At 41.7% G+C, this 23,038-nt stretch overlaps 1 protein-coding gene across 2 annotated transcripts in view; it reads right to left on the bottom strand.

Annotated features, from left to right (window-relative positions):
* Positions 1-11,105: 11,105 nt before the first annotated feature.
* The window catches only part of UBE3D (ubiquitin protein ligase E3D), a gene marked incomplete at its 5' end in the record, with an annotated part of 323,692 nt that continues 311,759 nt past the window's right edge, over positions 11,106-23,038 (bottom strand). For both annotated transcript variants that reach the window (XM_082855932.1, XM_082855933.1), the window contains 2 exons: positions 11,106-11,190; positions 14,325-14,425. In XM_082855932.1, coding sequence (XP_082712058.1) covers positions 14,366-14,425 — 60 coding nt within the window. In that variant the 3' untranslated portion in view covers positions 11,106-11,190; positions 14,325-14,365. The remainder of the gene's footprint in view (positions 11,191-14,324; positions 14,426-23,038) is intronic.

Raw genomic sequence — 23,038 nt, 5'->3', positions numbered from 1 at the left:
TTGCCTCTGTCTGCTTCCTGTCCCTTCCTGCAAATGTAGTAAACAGACTTGTCACCAAATGATGCCTCTGGTGGGAAATCCTCTTCTCTCCTACTCTGTGTGCAGCCCTAGCCCCCAGGGAAGGGATCTTCCATTCGTATTTCATCCCTTCATCAGATGCTCGGAACGCTTTCACCATTCTGCCCGTCCTTATTCCTTGGATGGAGGCATGGCTACTACAGTGGAAGGTGGTGGTTCGTTGGGTGTGAGGTGGCGGTCCAGGCATTTTTATTTTGATAAATCGCCAAAGGCGATCCAGATCTCCTCTTTTCCTTTTTACACTTCCCTTAACCTCCCATCCATTCCTTCATAGAAATTTAGAACACTATCTGGTACATATTTGGTGTCTATAACGATTTGTTGAATGAATGAGTTGACAGGCCCACCAACCCATTTTCCAAACTGCAGCATGCAATGGAATCAGCAGGAGGGCTTGTTAAAATACAGATTGCAGGAATTCCCTGGCGGTCCAGTGGTTAGGACTCCGCGCTTTCACTGCCGAGGGCGCGGGTTCCATCCCTGATCGGGGAACTAAGATCCCACAAGCCTTGTGGGGTGGTCAAAAAAGAAAAAAAATATATAGATTTCTGGGTCCACCTGAAGAGTTTCTGATTCAGTGGGCCTGGAGCAGGGGCTGAGAACAACCCCCTTCCCCCCAGCCCGCTAACCCCTGCCAGGTGATGCCTATGCTGTTGGCAGGGGGAGCGGGTACACTTTGAGAACCACTGGTCTATATATAGATCAATACGGAAATCCCCTGAATACTTTGACCATAACCCAGAACTGATTGGTACCTTTAAATGTTTTATCTACCATATTCCTGGAAGCTTTTAGAAAAAGATGTTTCCCTATGTTTTCTTACATAAGTTATGAGAGCAACTTAATAGCATAAATTATAGCCACTGAAAACCATTTTTGGAAGACATGGAATTTTGATTAAGAATTCCAGGAATTAGAGACTTCTGAATAAAACGTTATCTTTTTCCCATTCAAGGGTTGATGGTTTAATGATGCAGTAAAATTTTAAAAGCCATAGGACTGCTATTATTCTACCTTGCACTGGCCTTCTTTAATTTCACAACAAAGCAAAAATCAGGCCACCTCTTCTGGAGTGACTGAGAGTTGGATAAAGAGGAGTGTTTCTGTCCACTGCCTGGAGGAGAATCCATTTAAGAATCTTGGGGCTTCCCTGGTGGCGCAGTGGTTGAGAGTCCGCCTGCCGACGCAGGGGACACGGGTTCGTGCCCCGGTCCGGGAGGATCCCACATGCAGCGGAGTGGCTGGGCCCGTGAGCCATGGCCGCTGAGCCTGCGTGTCCAGAGCCTGTGCTCCGCAACGGAGAAGCCACAACGGTGAGAGGCCCGCGTACAGCAAAAAAAAAAAAAAAAAAAAAAAAAAAAAAAAAGAATCTGGGACTGCCCTATTGTCTTTTTACCCCTACAGGGAAAACGAAACAAAACCACATTGTTTTCACATTATATCAAGTACCCATAAGAGGCCAGGTTTTTGCCTTGTTTTCCAGGCCTTTGTAAAAAGTCCAGAATGGCTTAAATAAGAAAATCTTCTCTAAGAAAAAAAAATTTTTTTTTTAACTTTTAAACTCTAATGTTTAATAATCACGTCAGGCCATAGCTTTCCTTGGGAAGATTATTCTTGAACTTTCCTAACCTGTATTTCTAATTCTATTAGTTATCTGCAGAGTCAAAGACATCCACATTTTGTTAGATCACTGGAAATAAAAAGGATATACTTTATAATGGTTTACCATGTGGATTCTCACTGCTCAGAAATTTAAATGGTCAAATGCCCTTGTTCCTGCAAGCTCCCTGAGAGCCATTAATTCCAATTACACCTAACTAAATATATATTACAGAATTCAGATAAACAATATTTGAGCTACAAAGGCATGGCCTTTTCTCTCTCAGAGCCAGACTACACATGAAATCCCCAATAAAATGTGTGACACAGCTCCTCAAATTTATATCTGCAAGTCTGGTTTTTATATAGTCCTACAGTGAACAGAAATGAGGCTCCTCAGGGCAGAAAATATCATTTGTCTGCAGAAGTGTTCATTGCTCTGGCCTTTTTATTAAAATTCTCACTTATTTAGGTTCTTCCAGACTGAGACTTCAGCTGCAGATTTCTTTTCCCTGCTGCCCCAGTGTTCCACGAGTACATGTAATTTTACCTTATACTCTAATTACACTTTAGAGAATTTTCCATTTATCTGCCAATGGAGTACTTTATCAAAAGGCAGGCAAGCATAGATATCAGAGGGCTTTCATAGCAATAGCAAAAACAGAGCTTGATTAAATCACTTTTAGGAACGGAAAACTAACCCCGTTTTCACATAATTTGGTAGAAATTCATAACTCGGTCTCCCAAGTGGATGGAGGCTAGCAGAGGTGGGTAGAAGTCAGGAGAGGGCACAGACACAGAGCTCAGGCTTGAGAGTGGAGAGCATCAGAACGGATGAAGGTCAAGACAGGCAAGGAAGATGTTGTCAAGTGAGCAACAGGACCAAGAATAGCAGAATACGGTTGCAAGTTTGGGAAGCAAGGGTGTAGGATGAATGGGATGGCCAGGGAAGTAAGGGTACCAGGTGAGCATGCGGAGGGGGCCTGGCAGACTTACCAGGGGAGTAGGAGGGTGTGAAATTGGCAGATCTATGTAGAAGGTAAGTATCAATAAATCAAAGTTAGAGTCAGGGACTGGCAGCTAAGCCTACGAATGTAAAACTAATGGAGATGCAAGAAAATGAAGATGGGGCTTCCCTGGTGGCGCAGTGGTTGAGAGTCTGCCTGCTGATGCAGGGGACATGGGTTCGTGCCCCGGTCCGGGAAGATCCCACGTGCCGCGGAGCAGCTGGGCCCGTGAGCCATGGCCCCTGAGCCTGTGCATCCAGAGCCTGTGCTCCGCAACGGGAGAGGCCACAGCAGTGAGAGGCCCGCGTACCGCAAAAAAAAAAAAAAAAAGAATATGAAGATGGAAACAGAACAATCTATTTTGACTCTCCTAATGAGCCTTAATTAACAGCTCTGGCTGAAAACCTCCCGTGACAGAACACAGAAGCCTCTAGAGCAGCTTGAAGAAACAGTCAGGATGCGAATCAGCTGTTAACTGAATACGTAGCTTGAGTTTCCTTTAGCCAGTTGTTTTCCATTGTGTGGGTAAATGATCAAAGGTGTGAATCTGAATCGTCAGCAAGTAAACCGGATGCAAAAAAAAAAAAAGCTAGGAATTGTATTTATGTTACTAGCAGCAACCTTCCTTAGGGAAGGTTAAAATTAATATTTCAGGAGATCTCATTAAGTGTTTAGAACCATCTCTGCATACAATTTTGAATTCCTCAGGCAAGGAGGCAGGCTAGATGTAGAAAAACCCACCGGCTGCCCTGTAAGTCGTATTCACCTGTCGTTTTCGAAGATGAATGAAGGTTGAATTGAAGCCTTAAGTTAGTGGCCCTCACCCAGGTGGCATATTAGAAATATAGAGGAAGATTCTGATTTGTCCAGGGTGAAACATGAGCATCAGTATTTCTTAGAAACTCCCCTGGTGAATAGAAGGGTTGGGAACTACTGCTACGTGGAAGAGACCTCAGTGAGAAGAACACAACTCTACGTGCCATGATATTAAAGAATGTCCTAGGAGGCAGCCAGGATTCCCCAGGACCTCATGCCACCTTTGATTTTACTTCCTTGTACAAAAGAAGGCATATGGTGACTTTGGCCAATATCAAGAACATGGCTCACCTCCTGAGGTCACTATGACTCTTTCTTTGAAGAAAAAGAAATATGAGAACTTGTTGCTTAATCATGCTTTGTGAATATATCTGATAAGTTTCAATGGTTTTGTAGGCCAGTATTGATGGATGCTGTTGCACCTCTGTTCATTATGATATGTACAGCCTAATTCCTCCTTCCAGTTTCTGAGTGTGTATCCAATGATTTGATGTAACAGAAAGGGGAGAAATGTCTATATTTCCAATAGATATCTGTAGCAGTGGGATGTTTTCATCAAGGCAACTGTTAAGAAGTAAAGAAATGGTTTCATACCCAAGAGAAATAGATATTACAACAGAAGAATGCTTTATAAAAAGTAACATTGGGGGCTTCCCTGGTGGCTCAGTGGTTAGGAGTCTGCCTGCCAATGCAGGGGACACAGGTTCAAGCCCTGGTCTGGGAAGATCCCACATGCCGCGGAGCAACTGGGCCTGTGAGCCACAATTACTGAGCCTGGGCGTCTGGAGCCTGTGCTCCGCAACAAGAGACGCCCGCACACTGCGATAAAGAGTGGCCCCCGCTTGCCACAACTAGAGAAAACCCTCCCACAGAAACGAAGACCCAACACAGCCATAAATAAATAAATTTAAATCATATGGGCTTCTAAGAAGACCTCTGCTTTAAAAAAAAAAAAAAGTAACATTGGGAAAGGGAGATAACACAAACTTTTGCAGACTCAGGAAAGTCATTTTGAGCCAAAAACAGAGCTACCAAATGATCTAGCAGTCCCACTCCTGGGCATATATCTGGAAAGAAATGAAAACTCTAATTTGAAAAGATACATGCACTCCAATGTTCACAGCAGCACTATTTACAATAGCCAAGACATGGAAATAAGCCAAGTGCCCATCAGCAGATGATTGGTTTAAAAAGATGTGGTATATATATATACAAACACACACACATATATATATATATACACACACACATATATATATACACACACACACACATATATATATATATATATATATATATATATAGTGGAATATTACTCAGTCACTAAAAAGAATGAAATATTACAATTTGCAGCAATGTGGATGGACTTAGAGAATATCATATGAAGTGAAGTCAGAGAAAGACAAATATTATATGACATCACTTATATGTGGAATCTAAAAAGCAATACAAATGAATCTATAGACAAAACAGAAACAGACTCACAGATTTAGAAGACAAACTTGTGGTTACCGAAGGGGAAAAGGAAGAGGGAGGGGCAAATTAGGGGATGGGATTAACAGATACAAACTACTATACATAAAATAGATAAGCAACATGGATTTACTGTATAGCACAGGGAGCTATATTCAATACCTTGTAATAACCTAGAATGGAAAATAATCTGAAAAAATACAAATATTATATACAGAAAACTGAATCACTTTGCTATGCACCTGAAAAACTAATACAATATTGTAAATCGACTTTACTCTGATTTAAAAAAAGTCACTTTGACATAGCAACAGTGTCTAACAAAAAATTAGAAAATGTTGGTTAATAAAACATAAGTTTATAAATATGGCTAGAAACTCGACTAACTTTGAGATCATGTGTACATATTAATTGGTTGATGAACACTAGCCATGACCTACAAATTTAAATGGAAATAAAAATCCTGTCAAGGATTGGATAAAAATAAATCTTTAAGTCCTACGAAACACTATATGCATATGAGGAGAGTAGTAGCATAACGTCAGCAGGAATGTTATTCATTTTGATTTCTGAGTTAAATTGTCTCCAGGTTCCAAGGTTACATACCAAAGGGATATAGTATTCAAATTTTCTAAGGTGTAAAACCCTCCATCGAATAAATCCTCCAAGAAAACACAATGAATAAAAGCCTGCCCTGATTGAAACTGAGCTCTGGGTATAGAGCTCTACGTTTAACTTCCTCTTGGCCCCTTTGAGCCCTTGTCCACCAACCTGAAACCAGACTTTTACTTCCATCTCTCCCTCTCACAGATTGAATTCTTTCCTATGACGTTCTTTGGTCTGATTAAGTAAAGCTCCACTAAATCCTCCTAGAATCAGAAGGAGGAAATAATTTCCTTTTAAGCTGGGACCCCTGCTACCCGAGATATTAAAACAACTATATTATTATTTGGCAACAAGATTGGGATACTATTTAAAAAGAAAAGTGCTGAAGAGCAGGCAGTAGAAATCTAATTTCAAGTGTCTCGGTAAGAAAGTCTACACTGAAATTTGAATGAACTCAGTGCAAAAGGACTTGTGCAGAAAACAAGGGAGGACAAAAAGGAAGGGAAATAACCATGTGCCAGACAGTGTGCTCACCGGTTACATGCACCAACTGACTTAACGCCACTGAAAGAGCAGTTACTATCTCCTTCACACCGATGAGGAAACGGATGCTTAGAGAAATTAAGCAATTTGCCCAAGTTCTCACAATTGGCAAGTGGCAGACCTGGAATTTGAATCCAGGAATATCTCACCCCCAAAGTCCATGCCCTTCTTCCCCACCATATTGGCAAACAAGGCGCCTCCTGGGAATCATATTTTGAAATCTATTTTAAACTCAAAACCTAGTGACAACGTGGGGAACATAGCCAATATTTTACAATATAATAACTGTAAATGAAATATAACCTTTAAAAATTGTGTATCACTATACTGTAACTTATATAATATTGTACATCAACTATACTTCAATAAGAAAAAAGTTTTTTAAAGAAATTTATATCTAGTGAAATTCAAGTATGAACCAGGTGGTCTATCTACAGTTAAAGAAAATGATTGAATTATTAAAGAAACACTTCACAACAATCAGCCTGCCTCCTGGGATTCATACGGTAAAAATATTTCATTCAATATTAAAGTGAATAAATGAGAGAGAAAAATCCAGCCAGAATGATATCTTAAGATGTAAAATAGGGTCACAACCTCTAGAATGAGCTATTGCTAGAAGAAAACAAAGGAATCAAATGTCTTCTGCTTCTTGTCGTTCCTGATGGTATTAAGGACAAGACAAGAAATGGGTCTACTTTGTTGGTCCAAGGAAGGACATAGGCCAGGATGCTTCTTCATTGTGGTAACAAATTCCTAAAGAGAAAGTCTGAAGCTGTACCCTAAAAAGGGTGCTAAAGTTAAACCGGGATAACAAAGAAAAAAATGATATACCAATTGATAGGCAAGAGATTAAAATGTAGAACAAGGTATGAAGGGGAGAAGCGGGAGTGGGGTGTGTGCATTTGTGGACCAGGTATGTCCTGCTTCACCAAAGCCCAGTCACAGCCTGTGATAAAAGGGCCAGGAGGCCCCAGCCACAGGTGGCAGTGCTTATTGAGTGTGATTCTCCCAAGCAAGATAATTGTTCCAGGGACCGCGATGGTGGGGGAGGGTGAGAGGCAATCATATTCTTCTTGTAGAAATGTGCATGGGGATGCTGAGAGCCTGGGTCTGCTGTAAGACAGAGAGAAAGGAGAGCAGCTGAGTGAGGAAGTACTGCAAAGTCCATAAACTGATTGCGAGCTCCCCAACGCTGCCCCAGGGCCTGCTCTTTCTAAGGACCAGTTGTTCAGCATTTTCAGGACTTCCATGAGGCTTCTCTGTAGCCTTAATAATCACACTTTTAAAACTGAGATAGTCTGAGGAGGTGTCTTAGTCCATTCAGCCTGCTCTAACAAAACACCACAGACCAGGTGGCTCATAAACAACAGAAATTTACTTCTCACAGTTCCGGATGCTGGAAGCCCCAGGTCAGGGTGGCAGCATGGTCTGGTGAGGGCCCTCTTCCGGCCAGGTTGCAGACTTCTTGCCGTGTTCTCACATAACAGAAGGGGCTAGGGAGCTCTGTGTGATCTCTTTTTTAAGGGCACTAATCCCATTCGTGTGGGCTCCGCCCTCATGACCTAATCTGCTCCCAAAGGCCCCACCTCCTAATACCATCACATTGGGCATTAAGATTTCAGCATACGAATTTGGGGGGGGGGGGACACAAACATTCAGACCAAATAAAAGAGCAGCGACTAAAGTGAGTGGCCTGGGTGTATTACAGAGATGGAATTCTAAGGCCCTTAGATGTTTCCATGCTCCTGGCACTCAATGGATAAGGCAAGCTTGGGTTGGGAGAAACATTTTACTCTCTTTCCTTTTTTACACCAAGAAAGGTAACATGGGGTTGCATGAATCCATTGCTTTGGAACATCCCTCACCTTTGGTTGATCTAGGCTGCTTAGATGGTCCCTACTCCTGCCTTTGGATGAAAGAGGCTAAAGGGAAAGCCTTTAGATAGATATCCAGTCTCCCTGAAGTGGGAAGCCTTTAGATAGATAGGTCATCCAGTCTCCCTGAAGTGGGAGCCCCAGGAGGAATCTGTAGAAAATATTTGCCTGGAGGACTCTATACCTAGGAATCCCTACAGTGATGAGTTCTTTGTGCATCCAATTACACAAAATGTTTTCAAATGAGACAGGTTCACCTTGTCTCAATATTCAAGGCCAAGAGCATCTGAAGATAAAAAGACCCAACAAACTGAAGTTGTTAGAAGAATATTTTTAAAATAATAAGCATGATAAGTTAAAAGAGGAATTCTCAAGGAAAAGATTAGAATATACTACTCTCCATAAAAATCTTGAAACAATTCTCACAAATATTTCAAATGGGAAGGTACAATTGAAGGGCTTTTAGGGCAGGTTAGTCATGAAAGGCAGAGAGAAACCATCCCCAAAAGAGAGCTTGCTGTGCACCAAGGAAGGGGCAAGAGAAACACAGTCAGCCCACATGAGCCAAGGAAAGGCCACAGGCAGTCAGAGAAATTAAAGCACCACCCAGTTTTTAATTTTGATCTTGTTTCAGCATTGTAGGACATAAATATTTCCTTCATGGAGCATAAAATAAGGGATCTGGAAGACAAAATCTTGATTTTTTTTGGTGAAGTCATGTGACATTGAAATGTCAGCATTTTTATTTATGTGGATATGAATTTGAATAAGTGCATTGGTGTTCTATTGCTTCTGTAACAAATTACCACAAATGTAGTTGCTTAAAACAGCATATATATATTACCTTAGAGTTCTTTAGGTCAGAAGTCCACTACAGGTCTCATCAACTGAAATCAGGTGTCAGCAGGGCTTGTATTCCTTTCCGGAGGCTCTACAGGAGAATCTGTTTTGTTGACTCTTCCAGCTTCTAGAGGCTGCCAGCACACCCTGGCTCACAGCCCCTTCTTCTGTTTTCAAAGCCAGAAACATCCCATCTCTGTGACATGTTTTCTATGACCACATCTCTAGGAAAGGGTCTCTGATTTTAAGGACTCATGAGATTAGACTGGGCTCACCTCCTCATTTCTAGGTCCTTAGCCTTAATCACATCTGCAAAAGTCCCTTTTGCTATGGAAGGTCATATAGACAAAGGTTCCCAGAATCAGGCATGGACATCTTTGGGGAGCCGTTATTCTGCCTGGATCTTCTGCACAATGAGTTAAGCCCACAGGTATCTTCAAGTTGTCCAGACGTCATCAGATGCCTAAGCCTTCTCCCCAAATTGATGAGGCATTTTCCTTCCCCCTTGTAATTCATAACTTCTAATGTCCTTCAAGCTGTGTTCTTTAATTTACTAAAGGAAATGGTGCCTTCTCCCTTTCACTGAATAAAATTTCACTCAGTATACACTTGATATATTTGCTGTTCCTTGTACTCAATTAAAATATTGCACTTAAGAATTTGGTTTTTTGTCCTTTGTTGATCTGTAAACACAACTGCTGTATCAGACACTCTCCCAGAAACAAGTGCTGTATATTTAACTCTCTTCAGATGATGTCCACACCATTTCTGCATCATGGAGATAGAGGATTTTATTGATGCTTTTATTTAACAAGCACATGGTAAAACAAGTATATATTTTATAGACAGAAAACAACAGATACGTGTTTTTTTAATCAAGCTATCAAAACACATCAAATTAGGTGAAGTTGGAGAAAAGAACTTTCCAAAGCAAGTCACTAAAAATGTCCTTTAAAAACCATTGTTGTCATGTTTAAAATACAATTTTCCACACACATGCTATTTCAGAAACTCACTTGCTACTTAAAATGAGGTACCCCATTGATTATCACCTTAAGTTCTCTACTCAGCAGAGAAAGGTCACAGATGCCATAGGAGATTGGAGCTGGAAGGAAACTTTGAAATCTAGTTTCTCCATTTTACAGATGAGGAAACTGAGGCTCCATAAGGTGAAAAGAATGAAAGCATAAGAATCGCATTGGTTTTACGGGTTGGATTGCCTGTGAACATGATTCAGAATTAGGACGGAAAGGGAAAGATACTCACACTCCCAGGCTTCCAACTGACCACACTTTTTGTTTGTTTGTTTGTTTGTTTTATTGAAGTATAGTTGATTTACAATGTGTTAGTTTCTGGTGTACAGCAAAGTGATTCGGTTATTCATACATATATTCTTTTTCATATTCTTTTCCATTATGGTTTATTACAGGATATCGAATAGTTCCCTAATCTATACAGTAGGACCTTGTTGTTTATCCATTCCATATATAATAGTTTGCATCTACTAACCCCAAACTCTCAATCCATCCTTCCCTTATTCCTCTCCCCCTTGGTAACCACAAGTCTCTTCCCCATGTCTGTGAGTCTGTTTCTGTTTCCTGGATAAGTTCATTTGTGCCAAGTGACAACACTCTTGTCCACAGCTTAAGCTTGAGAATGGATGATGGCCACAGGCCAGTGGAGCAGAAGGCGGAGGATCGAGGGGTGTCACGCTGGTGGGGTGAGCAAATAGACAGTAAATGGGAGCCTGTACAAGGTTCTGAGGCCAACTGTAGTTCAGCATTGTTTCCCTCAGAGTCTAAGCTTTAGTTAAATCTTTGCAACCACCGCTTGCTTGATTTTTAATAAATGGGCAAGCTGATAATCTTTCTTCTGAGGATTTTATTTCTGGTGCCAAAACGAATTGAAATCAGCATGCTATGTCATTGTACGTTTTCACCTGAGTATAGAAACATGCAAGAGCAAACAGCTAACCTACTCTCACCTCTTCCTCGACCCTCTCCTCACACATGTGACAGCAGCCAAGACGCTAGGCAGTGTTTTCAGTCATGACTCGCTCATGCTATGCACCGTCAGGCTCTGAAATCTTCGTTCTCACCCATTCTCCTGTCTCAGATCTCCTACACCCGAAGACAGTAGGAACATGGGAAAACATACAGGCCCATTAGACAAACACAACATCCCATCACATGCAGTGATAACAGTTTAATTCAGGCTTACTGCAGGCGAAAGTTTCACACAGGATTCACTCCCATGTTTTCACTCTCCCACCGTCCCCAATCACAGGAAAAGGCTCCAGAATGGATACCGTCTGGGCTTCCTGGATCTGGATTGGATGTCTGTTTCTTTCCCTAGATTAGGAAAGTTTTCAACCATTATTTATTTGAATAAGCTTTCTTCCCCTTTCTCTCTTCCCCTTTTGGGACCCCTGTAATGTGCAAAGTGGTCCATTGGATGGTGTCCCCTAAGTCTCGTAAGCTATCTTCACTCTTTATCATTCTTTTTCCTTTCTGTTCCTCTGATTGGATGAATTCCACTGCCCTGTCTTTGATTTCCCTGATCCTTTCTTCTGCTTCATCTATTCTGCTGCTGAACGCCTCTATTAAATTTTTCAGTTATATTCTTCAGCTCTGTGTCTTGTCTGGTACTTTATATATTTTACATCTCTTGGTTGAAATTCTCAATTTGTTTATGCACTGCTCCCCTGAACTCACTGAGCATCCTTATCACCATTATTTTGAACTCTGTCAGGTAAACTCCTTATCTCTATCTCGTTCAGATCTGTTTCTGGCGATTTATCTTGTTCTTTTGTTTGGGACATATTCCTGTTTCTTCATTTTCCTTGACTCTCCATGTTGTCTCCTGTACATTAGATAAAACAGCCACCTCTCCCAGCCTTGACAACGTGGTCTCACGTAGGAGATGAACTTTATCCTCTAGCCCCACCCTAGCTCTCGGTTGTCTCTCATATGTCTGTGATTGTCCAACTCATCTCTTTTGTTGTTAGTGGCTCCCAAGAGTTGAGGGTTTGTCAAGACCCAACAGTGTCCCAAAGGTGAGGATCCCATTCAGTGCCTAGATGTAGGCTGATTGGAAGCTGTACCCTCAGGAAGCAGCTGGGAAAGTATGTAGTTAAGCCCTTTCCAGGGAGAAACTGGGAGAAGGGCTTTTTTTTACCTGCTCTCTCTGCATTAGGCTCGTGTATATAGTTGTGAAAGAGGGGTGCTCTTGCACCTGTTAATAACCGCTTCTTTGCTTGCTGGACCACGAACGGAAGCCCGATTGCCATCAAAGCCAGGCAACCCAGGGACCCATCCCTTGGGCAACAGAGCAAAAACTGGGGTACAAGCATGTGTGCAAGCTCTTTCCAGGGAGAGACTGAAGATACAAGAAGAGGGCTATCGGGAGATAGCAGAGGAGATGTCCATCTGTTTCCCTGGTCTCCAAGAAGGATTGCAGGCAGCATCTAGACGTGGGCTAAATGAGAAGTCTGATCTTCAGGCAGCAGCTTTCAAAGTATGCAGGTGGAGCTCCTTCAGGGAAAGACCGGGAGATGGTTCATCTTGCCTGCTCCCCAGGGCAGAGCCCTGGGGAACAGACACAATGAGTGCTCGTGCCCTTGTAAACAGCTGCTCCTTTGTTTGCTATAGTCTTGGCTTTCAGAGCTAGATGTTTGGGGGGCCTGTCTCTCAGGTAGGAATCTTAAAAGTTGGGACGCTAAGTGTGGGTTCCAAACCCCTCACTCATCAGAGAGAAGCTGGGAGTTGGGAGGCCCCCCGTTGTACGGTGCTGGGCCAAGGGTGTGTTTATGGCAAGGGTGTGTCTGGCCTTTTCTGCTCATCTCGATGGGGGTAGTTTCTCATTTTTCCATTATGTAGGAGTCCCTCAGTTCGTTTCTGGATTTCCTGCAGGTGTGATTGCTCTGTGTGTGGCTGTAGATGTCAAGCTGTTGGTGTGTCCGTGGGAGGAGAGCTGTTCAGGAGTCACCTATATCAACATCTTTGTCAACCTCTCTCTCCTCCAGAAAGTTTTTTTTTTAGTTCCCTGAGAATCTCTTTAGTTCCTGGGTCCTTCTTGCAAACAAAGGCTTTAGAAAGTCTGAAAGGGCTGAGAGTCAAGCTGGGAGAAAGGGCAAAAGAAATCCATACACAGGGCACACTAATATTACCAAGTGGTTTATGAGAAGTGATCTTTTACAATAAATGCTTCCTGCTGTTCCTGCTGCATCTCGGGCTCTGGGATGGATGCTGAGATACAGCGGGGAAAACACAAGCCCGGTCCACGGAGTTCTGAATCCAGTGACAGCTGACCAAAACTAAATCTCATGAAAAGAAATGGTCTGCATTTAAGGTTGAAACGAGATTCATCACCTGGTGTGGACTGGAGGTCAAGACAAACATTACCACCTGACGTGAATCAGAGTTCGCTCATGTACACACATTCGTAGGACTAAAATGTTTTCTTTTCCCTTTTTTTGTCTCCTCTATAGAGGGGCTAAAGATGTCTTCACCATCTGAATAATTTCCTGAACCCAAGGCAATACTAGAAATATAGTATATATTCAATAAATCTTTGGTGCATGAAGAAAACTACAAAAGAGCTTCTGCTCTAAGATTTTTTTTTTTTTTAACTTCATCCAGGAAGGTCCAGGATCCTTTAAGATAATAAAGCTGACGTAGGATTGACAAAGACAAAATAAAGGTATGTCAAAGGAACCATGCCGGGAAGGGCCTACAGATGATCTGGTCACTAGAATTTTGAATAAATAGAGTGAATCAGGTGGTGGACAAGCCAAGGTAAGAAACAGAAGGTCTGTCGCTCATTCCCCAGTGTCTGACTGCTTCCTGAGACCACTGTGCATAACTTTCCACCTGTCAAGATTCCGGACCCTTTTCTTCTAAGCCTTTGGGATCAATTTATTACTCATTGAATTCATCCAGTCCAATATCCCTCTTTTGACTCTACCCAGTAACCCCCTCAGGCCCAGACATCTTTGTCAGACCTCTCCTTGCTGGCATGAACTTCCCTCCACACTGAAATCATAAAAAGGAATAGGAAAGAGAAAAGAAGCCCCCCCAAAAAGACAACAAAGGAAGAGTCCTAAAAGTAGGAGAAGTAATACAATGTGCTATCATGCAAGGGATGTGTTATAAAAGGGTGTGGGCAGACTTCCAAGTAGGGTACAAGTGGTTAAGAGCGAGAACTTTGGAGACTCGCTCTGGTAAACAACTCTGCTCTTTGCCAAGTGGGTTAACTTGGCCAAATTATTAATTTCTCTGGGTCCTAGCTTCCATGGATGAGTCCTAGCACCACTTACCCTCAAGGCAGTTTGTGACGACTAAATCAGTGAATACATTTTAGTATCTGGCACACAGTATGTTCTCAAAGTTGGCTAATATCATGATAATAACATCACTTGGTCCTGGACCCTTTCATAAGCATATGGACATATATAAAAGATCTTAAAATGTGCCTTTATAATTACCAAGCCAGTGCCATTTTTCTTTCCAAGGGACCAAAAAAGTATTAGAATATAGGAAAGGCGCCTGCTTCACCCTCTTCATTCACAGGAACGCATATTTCTTCCTGGAAGAGAGAGTTTGACAGATTATGATGTACAGATGTTGGCAGGAGGGCAGAACCACCTTGTAGTAAATCAGTTTTTAATTTGTGTTTTTGGAAAATTGGGAAAGTGCTTTAAAATGTTCCAGCGACAGAATAGTTCCCCTTTCCTCAGTGGCAGCAACTCCCCCAAAGAGAGCAAGCAGACCTGGTCTTCATCTTGTAGATGGCGGCTGGGGGGCCTCATCTTCCAGTCTCTAGGCTGGGAGGCTCGCCTCCAGTGGAGCCACTCCTGTCGCGTGAAAAGGCACACCTGGGCCTCCTCTGAGCGGCAGTGCTGAGCACGCCTGGGCTACTGTTTCTGCCCTCACAGTGTCTCCCCCGCTCAGTTCAAGCCCCTGGGTGATGACGATGAAAATGAAACGGGAACGGACACGAATCTGGCATAAGGGATGGAGAGCCAGCAAACACAGTTGGGTTTTAGACTTTTCAAAGTTGACGCCAAAGTCAGTAACAAGAAAAGACCAGATGATGAGTTCCTAGGAAGGTGACTCACTGGGCAGAGCACAGGAATCTTGAATGGGAGCCTAGAAGCCTCAGATGGTGAGAGTGCCAGGGAGAGGATTAATGACTAAAAGAAAAAGACATATCCTGCTCAGAAAAACCAGGCCACCGAAAGCACCAAGAAAGACCGAGTGACAAATGAAGTCTCTACAACTCTAGTACAGACTGTGTGCCCAGAAAGTCTACTTCAGGAAAATGCTACTGGGGGACATAAGAGACCTCCGGGGCCAGGTGGCCGAGCAGTTTTAAGCTGGAACCAGATAGAGAAGGGAGCCTGCCTGAGCAGTGCACGAGCCCCAGGTAGACTGCATTGTTGGTTGGCGGCCCTGCATCCATTCCTTCTTTCTTCCTTCTTCACAAAACCTCAATTTCTTTCCATGGATGTTTTCTTCCCCTATACAGTCTCTGAGAAGGCTGACCCCATCCCCAGTTCTTAGGATGGGTCTTAGCTGTCTAAAAGCAATCCCGTCCTCCTTTCCAGAGGTTTGGTAAATTGTCGTGTGATCCACTGAGACCAGGGAGAGGCTTCCCGGGGCTTCTGCTAAAGCTCTACCCCGCCTTCTGGAAGACATTTTGGACATTCCTCCAAAATTGTTTCTTTGTGATGCAAGGCGCAGAGCTGTCGCCAACCTGGGAATGAAGTCAGTCCACTAAGGAGCAAAGAGGTAAAGAAATACATATATGAGGGCAAGGGCTGTGGGATTAGGTCACTCGGAAGCCGTCTCACCTAGCATTTCCAATTTCACAAGCCCATAAAGTCCTTACGGTTGAAGCCAGTTTGATTTCAATGCTTTTGTCATAGGTGACAGAACACCCTGGAAAGGAAGAAAGAGGAAAAGCAGGAAGAAGAGGAGGAATTATATGTAAGACGCGGAAAAATTATTGCAACTTGCAATAAATCGTACTCCAGCTCAGGTCTAGCTTGGAAGCTTGTCTTTGCCCACTGTCATCTCACACTGCCTTTCTACTGATGAGCAGAGAGGAGCACATGCTTCATTTCCTGCCTCAGTAGGGTGTGCCCTGGACCTCCACACCAGCTGGTAAAATAACTTCTGCTTGAGAAAAAAAAGGGCTATATATAAGAGGAAGGGAAAGAGTACTAATCCTGGAACCCAGTCTTGAAAGGAGAAGCCCAGATCCTATGGAGGTGGCAGAGGCAGCAAGTGCTGGCTTCCCTTCTGTTCTCTGTCTTCCCTGGGTCATGTTTCATCACAGCGCAAATTCTGGCAGCAACGGGAAGGAAGCTGCTAGCAACTCCTGTTCTCAAGGCCTTAGCAGAAACAAGTCGATGGAGAAAATAAAATGCTACCAGTGGAGTCAAATAGGTAGAGAAATTGACTGTGTACACTTTTGCAAAAAGAGCAGGGAAAGTTGCGCCCTTCACTTCATTTGTTTTTATTTTCCTACCCTTTAAGGCAAGTGAAATAAGGCATATATTTCCCCAAACTTTAAGTCATGGAAATTCAGTATGAACATGCCTTTTTATGCACTAAGTACTTTTTCCTTGGAAAATGGTTTATTAACTGCGTAGGCAACTTGATTATCAAAGAACACTTTGATAATACAACTGAACATTCTATTGCCAGGAATGTAGTTACCTAAGATGGAGTTAGCGTAAGTAATACAGTTACCTGATGTAGTAACAGGTGGAAAGAGGCAAGAGCGTCTATTTTAGAGTAGATTCCCTCCCTGCCCAGCTCAGAAGGTTACCTCCTCCCCCCAAGGCAATGGAAGACAGAGATTCTGATTCCTCCAGCTCCTGGTAGGGAAGAGATGAGTGGGGAGGGGGAGGGAAGGGACGGCACTCCTGCCCCTCCCATGATGGAGCTCCCATCACTTCCCAGTAACAGAGAGTCTGCACACCACCACACAGTCCAAGATTCTCATACAAAGGCTGTAACAAGGGGTAGAAGTCACATGAGAAACGTATCAGACACCACAATTCCCTTACCTCTCCTTCCATGGGACTCATCTGGAAATACCCAAACTTCGTTATACTCATTGATCCTTTTCTTTTTTTTTTTTTTCTGGCTGTGCTGCACAGCTTGGGGGATCTTAGTTCCTTGCTTAGTTCCTTGACCAGGGACTGAACCCAGGCCCTCAGCAGTGAAAGGGCGGAGTCCAAACCACTGGACTGCCAGGTAATTCCCCCTCATTGATGCTTCTGCTCTGCACTTGCGCTCAGCAGTTACCTGATCTCACTGTGAACGTGTGAGCATAAACCTCAGGTGGGTCCCAGGGCTGCCTGGCAATCCTGCTACATTCTCCCTATGCCATTCACTCTCTCACTCTTCCAGTTATTCACTTTTCTCTCCTTAGACCTCCAACATTCCCTCCCCTCCTCATTCTCAACCAATGGCTTTGCTTCTTACTTCAATGAGAAAATAGATGCAAACAGAAGAGAATTCCATATCCTCCCATTATCAAATTTACCAATTTTTCATACATAGCAGTGGACCTTGTGCTTATCTAGGCAATCCCTCCCCTTGTACACAGAATCTCAGTCCCTCTCAGCTGCTCTTAATTATGAAAGAGCCTCAAGGGGTTGGTGAGACTCCTGAAAATATATACAAAACGTCCTGTGTATAAGTATTTTATTCTGAGGAAACGTCCATAGTTTTCATAAAAATCTCAATCAAAACATTTAGCTCCACTATTCTAAGAGCTAGTAATTGCCAACATTTACTGAGCCTTCACTATGTATCTAGTACTAGCATGAATGAGCTAAATTAATTCTTTCTTTTTTAAATAAATTTATTTATTATATTTATTTATTTTTGGCTGCGTTGGGTCTTTGTTGCAGTGCACGGGCTTTCTCTAGTTGTGGAGAGCGGGGGCTGCTCTTCCTTGTGGTGCGTGGGCTTCTCATCGCGGTGGCTTCTCTTGTTGCAGAGCACGGGCTCTAGGTGCACGGGCTTCAGTAGTTGTGGCGCACGGGCTTAGCTGCTCCGTGGCATGTGGGATCTTCCCGGACCAGGGATTGAACCCATGTCCCCTGCATTGGCAGGTGGATTCTTGACCACTACACCACAAGAGAAGTCCAATAAATGAGCTAAATTAATTCTCAATGCAATCTTCTGACAAAAATATTATGTACTGAGATACCTATATCACAGGTGGGCAAACTGACGCTCAGATGCTCAGAGAGTTTAGATAACCTATTCAAGGTTGTACGGCTCGAGTTGCCCGGCTGGGATTTGAGCACAGACAGGTGCTAAAGTCCATCACACTAGGAGAACTGGCCACCAAGGGATAAAGGATTTAGGATTATTTTTTCCTTCCCCTCATCTAACCTTTGGAAAACTTATACAAAAACATATATATAAATTCTCATAAAGGAAATGTTATTTTACAGTCAAAATTATTCTAATAAAGCACAAGGCCGGGGGAGGTGAATGGCTTTACCTCATAAGTAATTTAAATGATATATTGTTTTCTACTTTGTACATCATTTTTTAATGAACTATTATGAGATATTATTCAAATGAAAAGTTATCAGCCTTCTATAAATAACAAAAAAGTACCTCAAATATATAATCAGTGATTTATAACTGCTCAAGTGATCCAAGAAGGTAATTTAGCCTGTTCCTGGAGTTCTGTGTATCTGGACAATTAAAACATTGTTTGGTTTACATTCTAAAAAGCCAAAATGTAGGTCACTACGATACATCCTTACTTGCTACGCCCTGGCTGACATTTATCCTCACTTTATGTCTGCAGGTCAAGGGACACATGCTCAAGACATTCAACTGCCCTGCCTTGAAGCTCATTTGTCCTGGTTCTCAGTGGAGAAAACCAAATATTGCTCTGAAAATAAGACTGCCAGGATGTAGCCACCTTTCCACTGCTTCACACTGCCTGGTCTTCATTTCTTGCATTGCAGAAGCCACAAGCAACATATCCAACTATTTGGAACAGATAGAAGCATTTTCTTGAGTTTCTACTATTTGTCACAATACACAGACAGAGTCTTTGAGAATTCTTGTCTTTCCATGTAGTAGGTACGTTCCCAGTTATAAGATGACGAGAGAGGGATTTACTCCGGAAAACTAATCCAGGGAGAAATCTCAGTTCTCATCCTCTGCCTCTTTGCAGACGTGTTTCTATATCCAGGAAATATATGACCAGGGATCCCTAGACATAGGTGTTCTTCAGTCCTTAGTCACTACTTACACCAACACCTGGGAAAGTGCCAAATCTATCCCCAGATCTCTCAGACCTCCCAGTAAGTTCCCTTACCCCTTACAGTCCACACTCCAGCTGTGCTGAGCTTTGCCATTCTGCAAAACCATTCTGCTGCTGCTAGATTTGCTGCTGCCTCTGCCTGGAACACCTTTCCTTTCCTCTTTCTCCTCCTTTATTTGGCCAGTTCTTCTTCCTCAATCACCACCTCAGAGGTGCTTTCCTTGAGCACTCCCCACCCCAACTCAGGGATAGGTGGCATCCTGTGGCTCCCCTGGTGCCCTATTTACTCTCAGCAGCAAACTGTTGCTGTGGCCTACTGTCTGTCCCCCTTGCTGGACTCTACCATCCTTGGGACAAAGAACTGTTTCTGCCTTGTTAAAATGTTCATCTTTTATTGTAGCCCAGTGCCTGGACTAGAATAGATGATAAATAAAAATTACTTGCTGAAGGAATGAATGACTGTCCTCATTTATCATTATCCTCTGTTTAGGGCTACATGCCTGTAGATGCATGTAGGAAAGAGGTATGTAGAAGTAAGTGACACAGGGACACAGATAAATTAAAAAAGAGAGCGAGAGAACAAAAGCCCTACCTCCCCTCTACGGGAAAGAAGTATACTCATCAGGTAAAAACTGCCCTTCAAAGATAACCACTTCCCTCTTCATCTTTATTTCTATTCCTCCTCCTACACCACTACTTCACTGGTCCTTACCATATGCCCTCCTCCTTTCTCATCATTTTGTTTTTGCCATATCTTCTAAAGCTAACTCCTGATCATTCTCACAACTTGCCTTTCTCTCTACTGTCTTCTAATGACCACTTTCATCTGATTCACATTGTCTGTTTCTATTTAGACGTCAAAACAGCATGGAAATAATTTTGCAAAGAAATGTGGTGTACAACACATGGCACACACGAATTTGTGCCTTACAACACTAACTATGATAACAAGATATATTTTCTAGGTACGCTGCCAGAGGACACATCCCTTGAGAGCCTGCTCTGGTGTCCAGTAGGGCTTATGTTCATGTGTTCAGTGGGATGGTAGCAAACAAACAAAAAAACCAGTTCTTAACAGCTATCACCCCAGGGCTCAGCAGAGAGGAAGCAGACAGAAATTCCCATCTCCCAGTCTTCCCCTGAAAGAGATGTATTTGCATACTTTAAGAGGTGAACCCTGAGGGCCCACCTTCCAATCACCTTGAACCTAGCTGCTGACTGAGATCCTCCCATTTGGGACACTGACAGGTCTTGGCACATCCTCAACTAGGGGGAGCTATTAAAAATAGAATAGGCTGCTTGGACAATCATAAAGGTTTGAGAGACAACCAAGAGCTCAGACAGGGTGGAACCATAAGATTATTCTACCTAAGACCACTGCTTCAAGACTGGGAGACGTGGCTGTTTTATCTAATGCACAGAAACCAACACAGAGAATCAAGAAAAATGAAGAAACAAAGGAATATACTCCAAACAAAAGAACAAGATAAAACCTCAGAAAAAAAAATGTTAACAAAATGACGATTTAGCTGATAAAGAATTTAAGATAATGATCACAAAGGTGATCGCTGAGGTCAGGAAAGTAATGCATGAATAAGGTGAGAATTTCAAAAAAGAGACTGAAAATATTTAAAAGTGCCAAACAGAAACACAGAACTGAAGATTATAATAACTGAACTGAAAAATTCTACAGAGCAGTTCAATAGTAGACTAGATGAAATGAAGAAAAGGTCAGCGAACTTGACGACCGAGCAGTGGCAATCATCCAGTTAGAGGAGCAAAAAAGAAAAAACAAAGAAAAAGAGTGAAGATAACTTAAGGGACTTACAGGACAGCACAAGCAGACCAATATTCACACTATAGAGATCCCAGAAGGAGAAAAGATAGAGGGGCAGAAAACTTACTGAAAGAAGTAACGGCTGAAGACTTCCTTAATCTGGGGAAAGATCTCAAGTAAAAAACCTAACGTTACACCTCAAGCAAAAAAAAAAAGAACAAACTAAGCCCAAGTTAGTAGAAGGAAGGAAATAACAAAGGTCAGAGAAGAAATCAATAAAATAGAAATTAAAAAACAATATAAAAGATCAATGAAACTAAGAGCTGCTTTTTTGAAAAGATAAAACAGACAAACCTTTAGCTAGAGTTACCAAGAAAAGAGAGAGAAGATGCAAATAAATAAAAAGAGAAATGAAAAAGGAGACATTACAACCAGTACCACAGAAATACAAACGATCATAAGAAACTACTATGAGCAATTATATGGAAAAAAATTAGACACTCTAGAAGGAATGGATAAATTCCTAGAAATATACAACCTACCAAGACTGAATCATGAAGAAACAGAAAATCTGAACAGACTGATTACTAATAAGGAGATTAAATCAGTAATTAAAAACCTCTCAACAAACAAAAGTCCAAGACTAGATGAATTCTACCATTTAGAGAAGAGTTAACATTTATCCCTCTCAAACTATTCCTGAAAATTGCGGAGGAAGGAACACTTCTGAACTCATTCCATGAGGCCAGCATCACCCTGATACCAAAACCAGACAAAGATCACAATAAAAAGAGAATTATAGGCCAATATCACTGATTAACATAGATGTGAAAATCCTTAACAAAATATTAGCAAACTAAATTCAACAAACATTAAAAGGATCATACACCATGATTAAGTGGGATTTATCCCAGGGATAAAAGGATAGTTCAATATCCACAGATTAATCAATGATACACCACATTAACAAACTGAAGAATAAAAACCATATGATCATCTCAATAGATACAGAAAAAGCATTTGACAAAATTCACATCTATGTATGATTAAAAAACTCTCAACAAAGAGGATATAAAAGAAATGTACCTCAACATAATAAAGACCATATATGACAAGTCCACAGCTAACATTATACTGAATGGTGAAAAGCTAAAAGCTTTTCCTCTAAGATCAGGAACAATATAAAGACGCCCAGTCTCACCACTTTAACCAACATAGTATTGGAAGTCCTAGTCAAATAAATTTGGCAAGAAAAAGAAATAAAAGACATCCAGATCAGAAAGGAAAAAAGTAAAACTGCCTCCATTTGTAGATGGCATGATATTACATAAAGAAAACCCAAAATAATCTATCAAAAAATTGTTAGAATGAAAAATTCAGTAAAGTTGCAGGATACAAAATCAATAAACAAAAATCAGTTGTGTTTCAATATACTAATAATGAACTGTCAGAGAAATTAGGAAAATGATCCCATTTACAACTGCATCAAAAAGAATAAAATATCTATAAATAAATTTAACCAAGGAGGTGAAAGACTAAACACTGAAAAGTATAAAATATTGATGAAAGAAACTGAAAAAGAAACATAAGTGGTAAGATATTTCATGCTTATGGATTGCAATAATTAATATTGTTTAAATGTCCATACTGTCAAAGCAATCTACAGACTCAATGCAATTGCTATCAAAATTCCACTGGCATTTTTTTTCACAGAAACAAAACAATCCTACAATTCATATAAAATCACAAAAGACCTTGAATAGCCAAAGCAATCTTGAGAAAGAAGAACAAAGCTGGAGGAATCACATTTCCTGATTTTAAACTATATTACAAAGCTATAGTAATCAATCCAGTACGGTACTGGCATAAAAACAGACACATAGATTAATGGAATAGAACAGAAAGCCCAGAAATTAACCCATACCTATATGGTCAATTAATTTATAACAAAAGACCCAAGAATGTACAGTGGGGAAAGGACTATCTCCTCAATAAATGGTTATGGGGAAACTGGAAGCCACATGCTACTGGATCACTATACAAAAAGATTAACTCAAAATGGATTAAACTTGCATGTAAGACCTGAAATCATAAACCTCTTGGAAGAAAAC

Source organism: Leucopleurus acutus (assembly GCF_964270905.1).
Source record: "Leucopleurus acutus genome assembly, chromosome: 15".
NCBI classification, from domain to species: domain Eukaryota; kingdom Metazoa; phylum Chordata; class Mammalia; order Artiodactyla; family Delphinidae; genus Leucopleurus; species Leucopleurus acutus.
The sequence above is the reverse complement of the archived record's forward strand: the minus strand, read 5'-3'. Positions and strand labels throughout refer to the sequence as shown.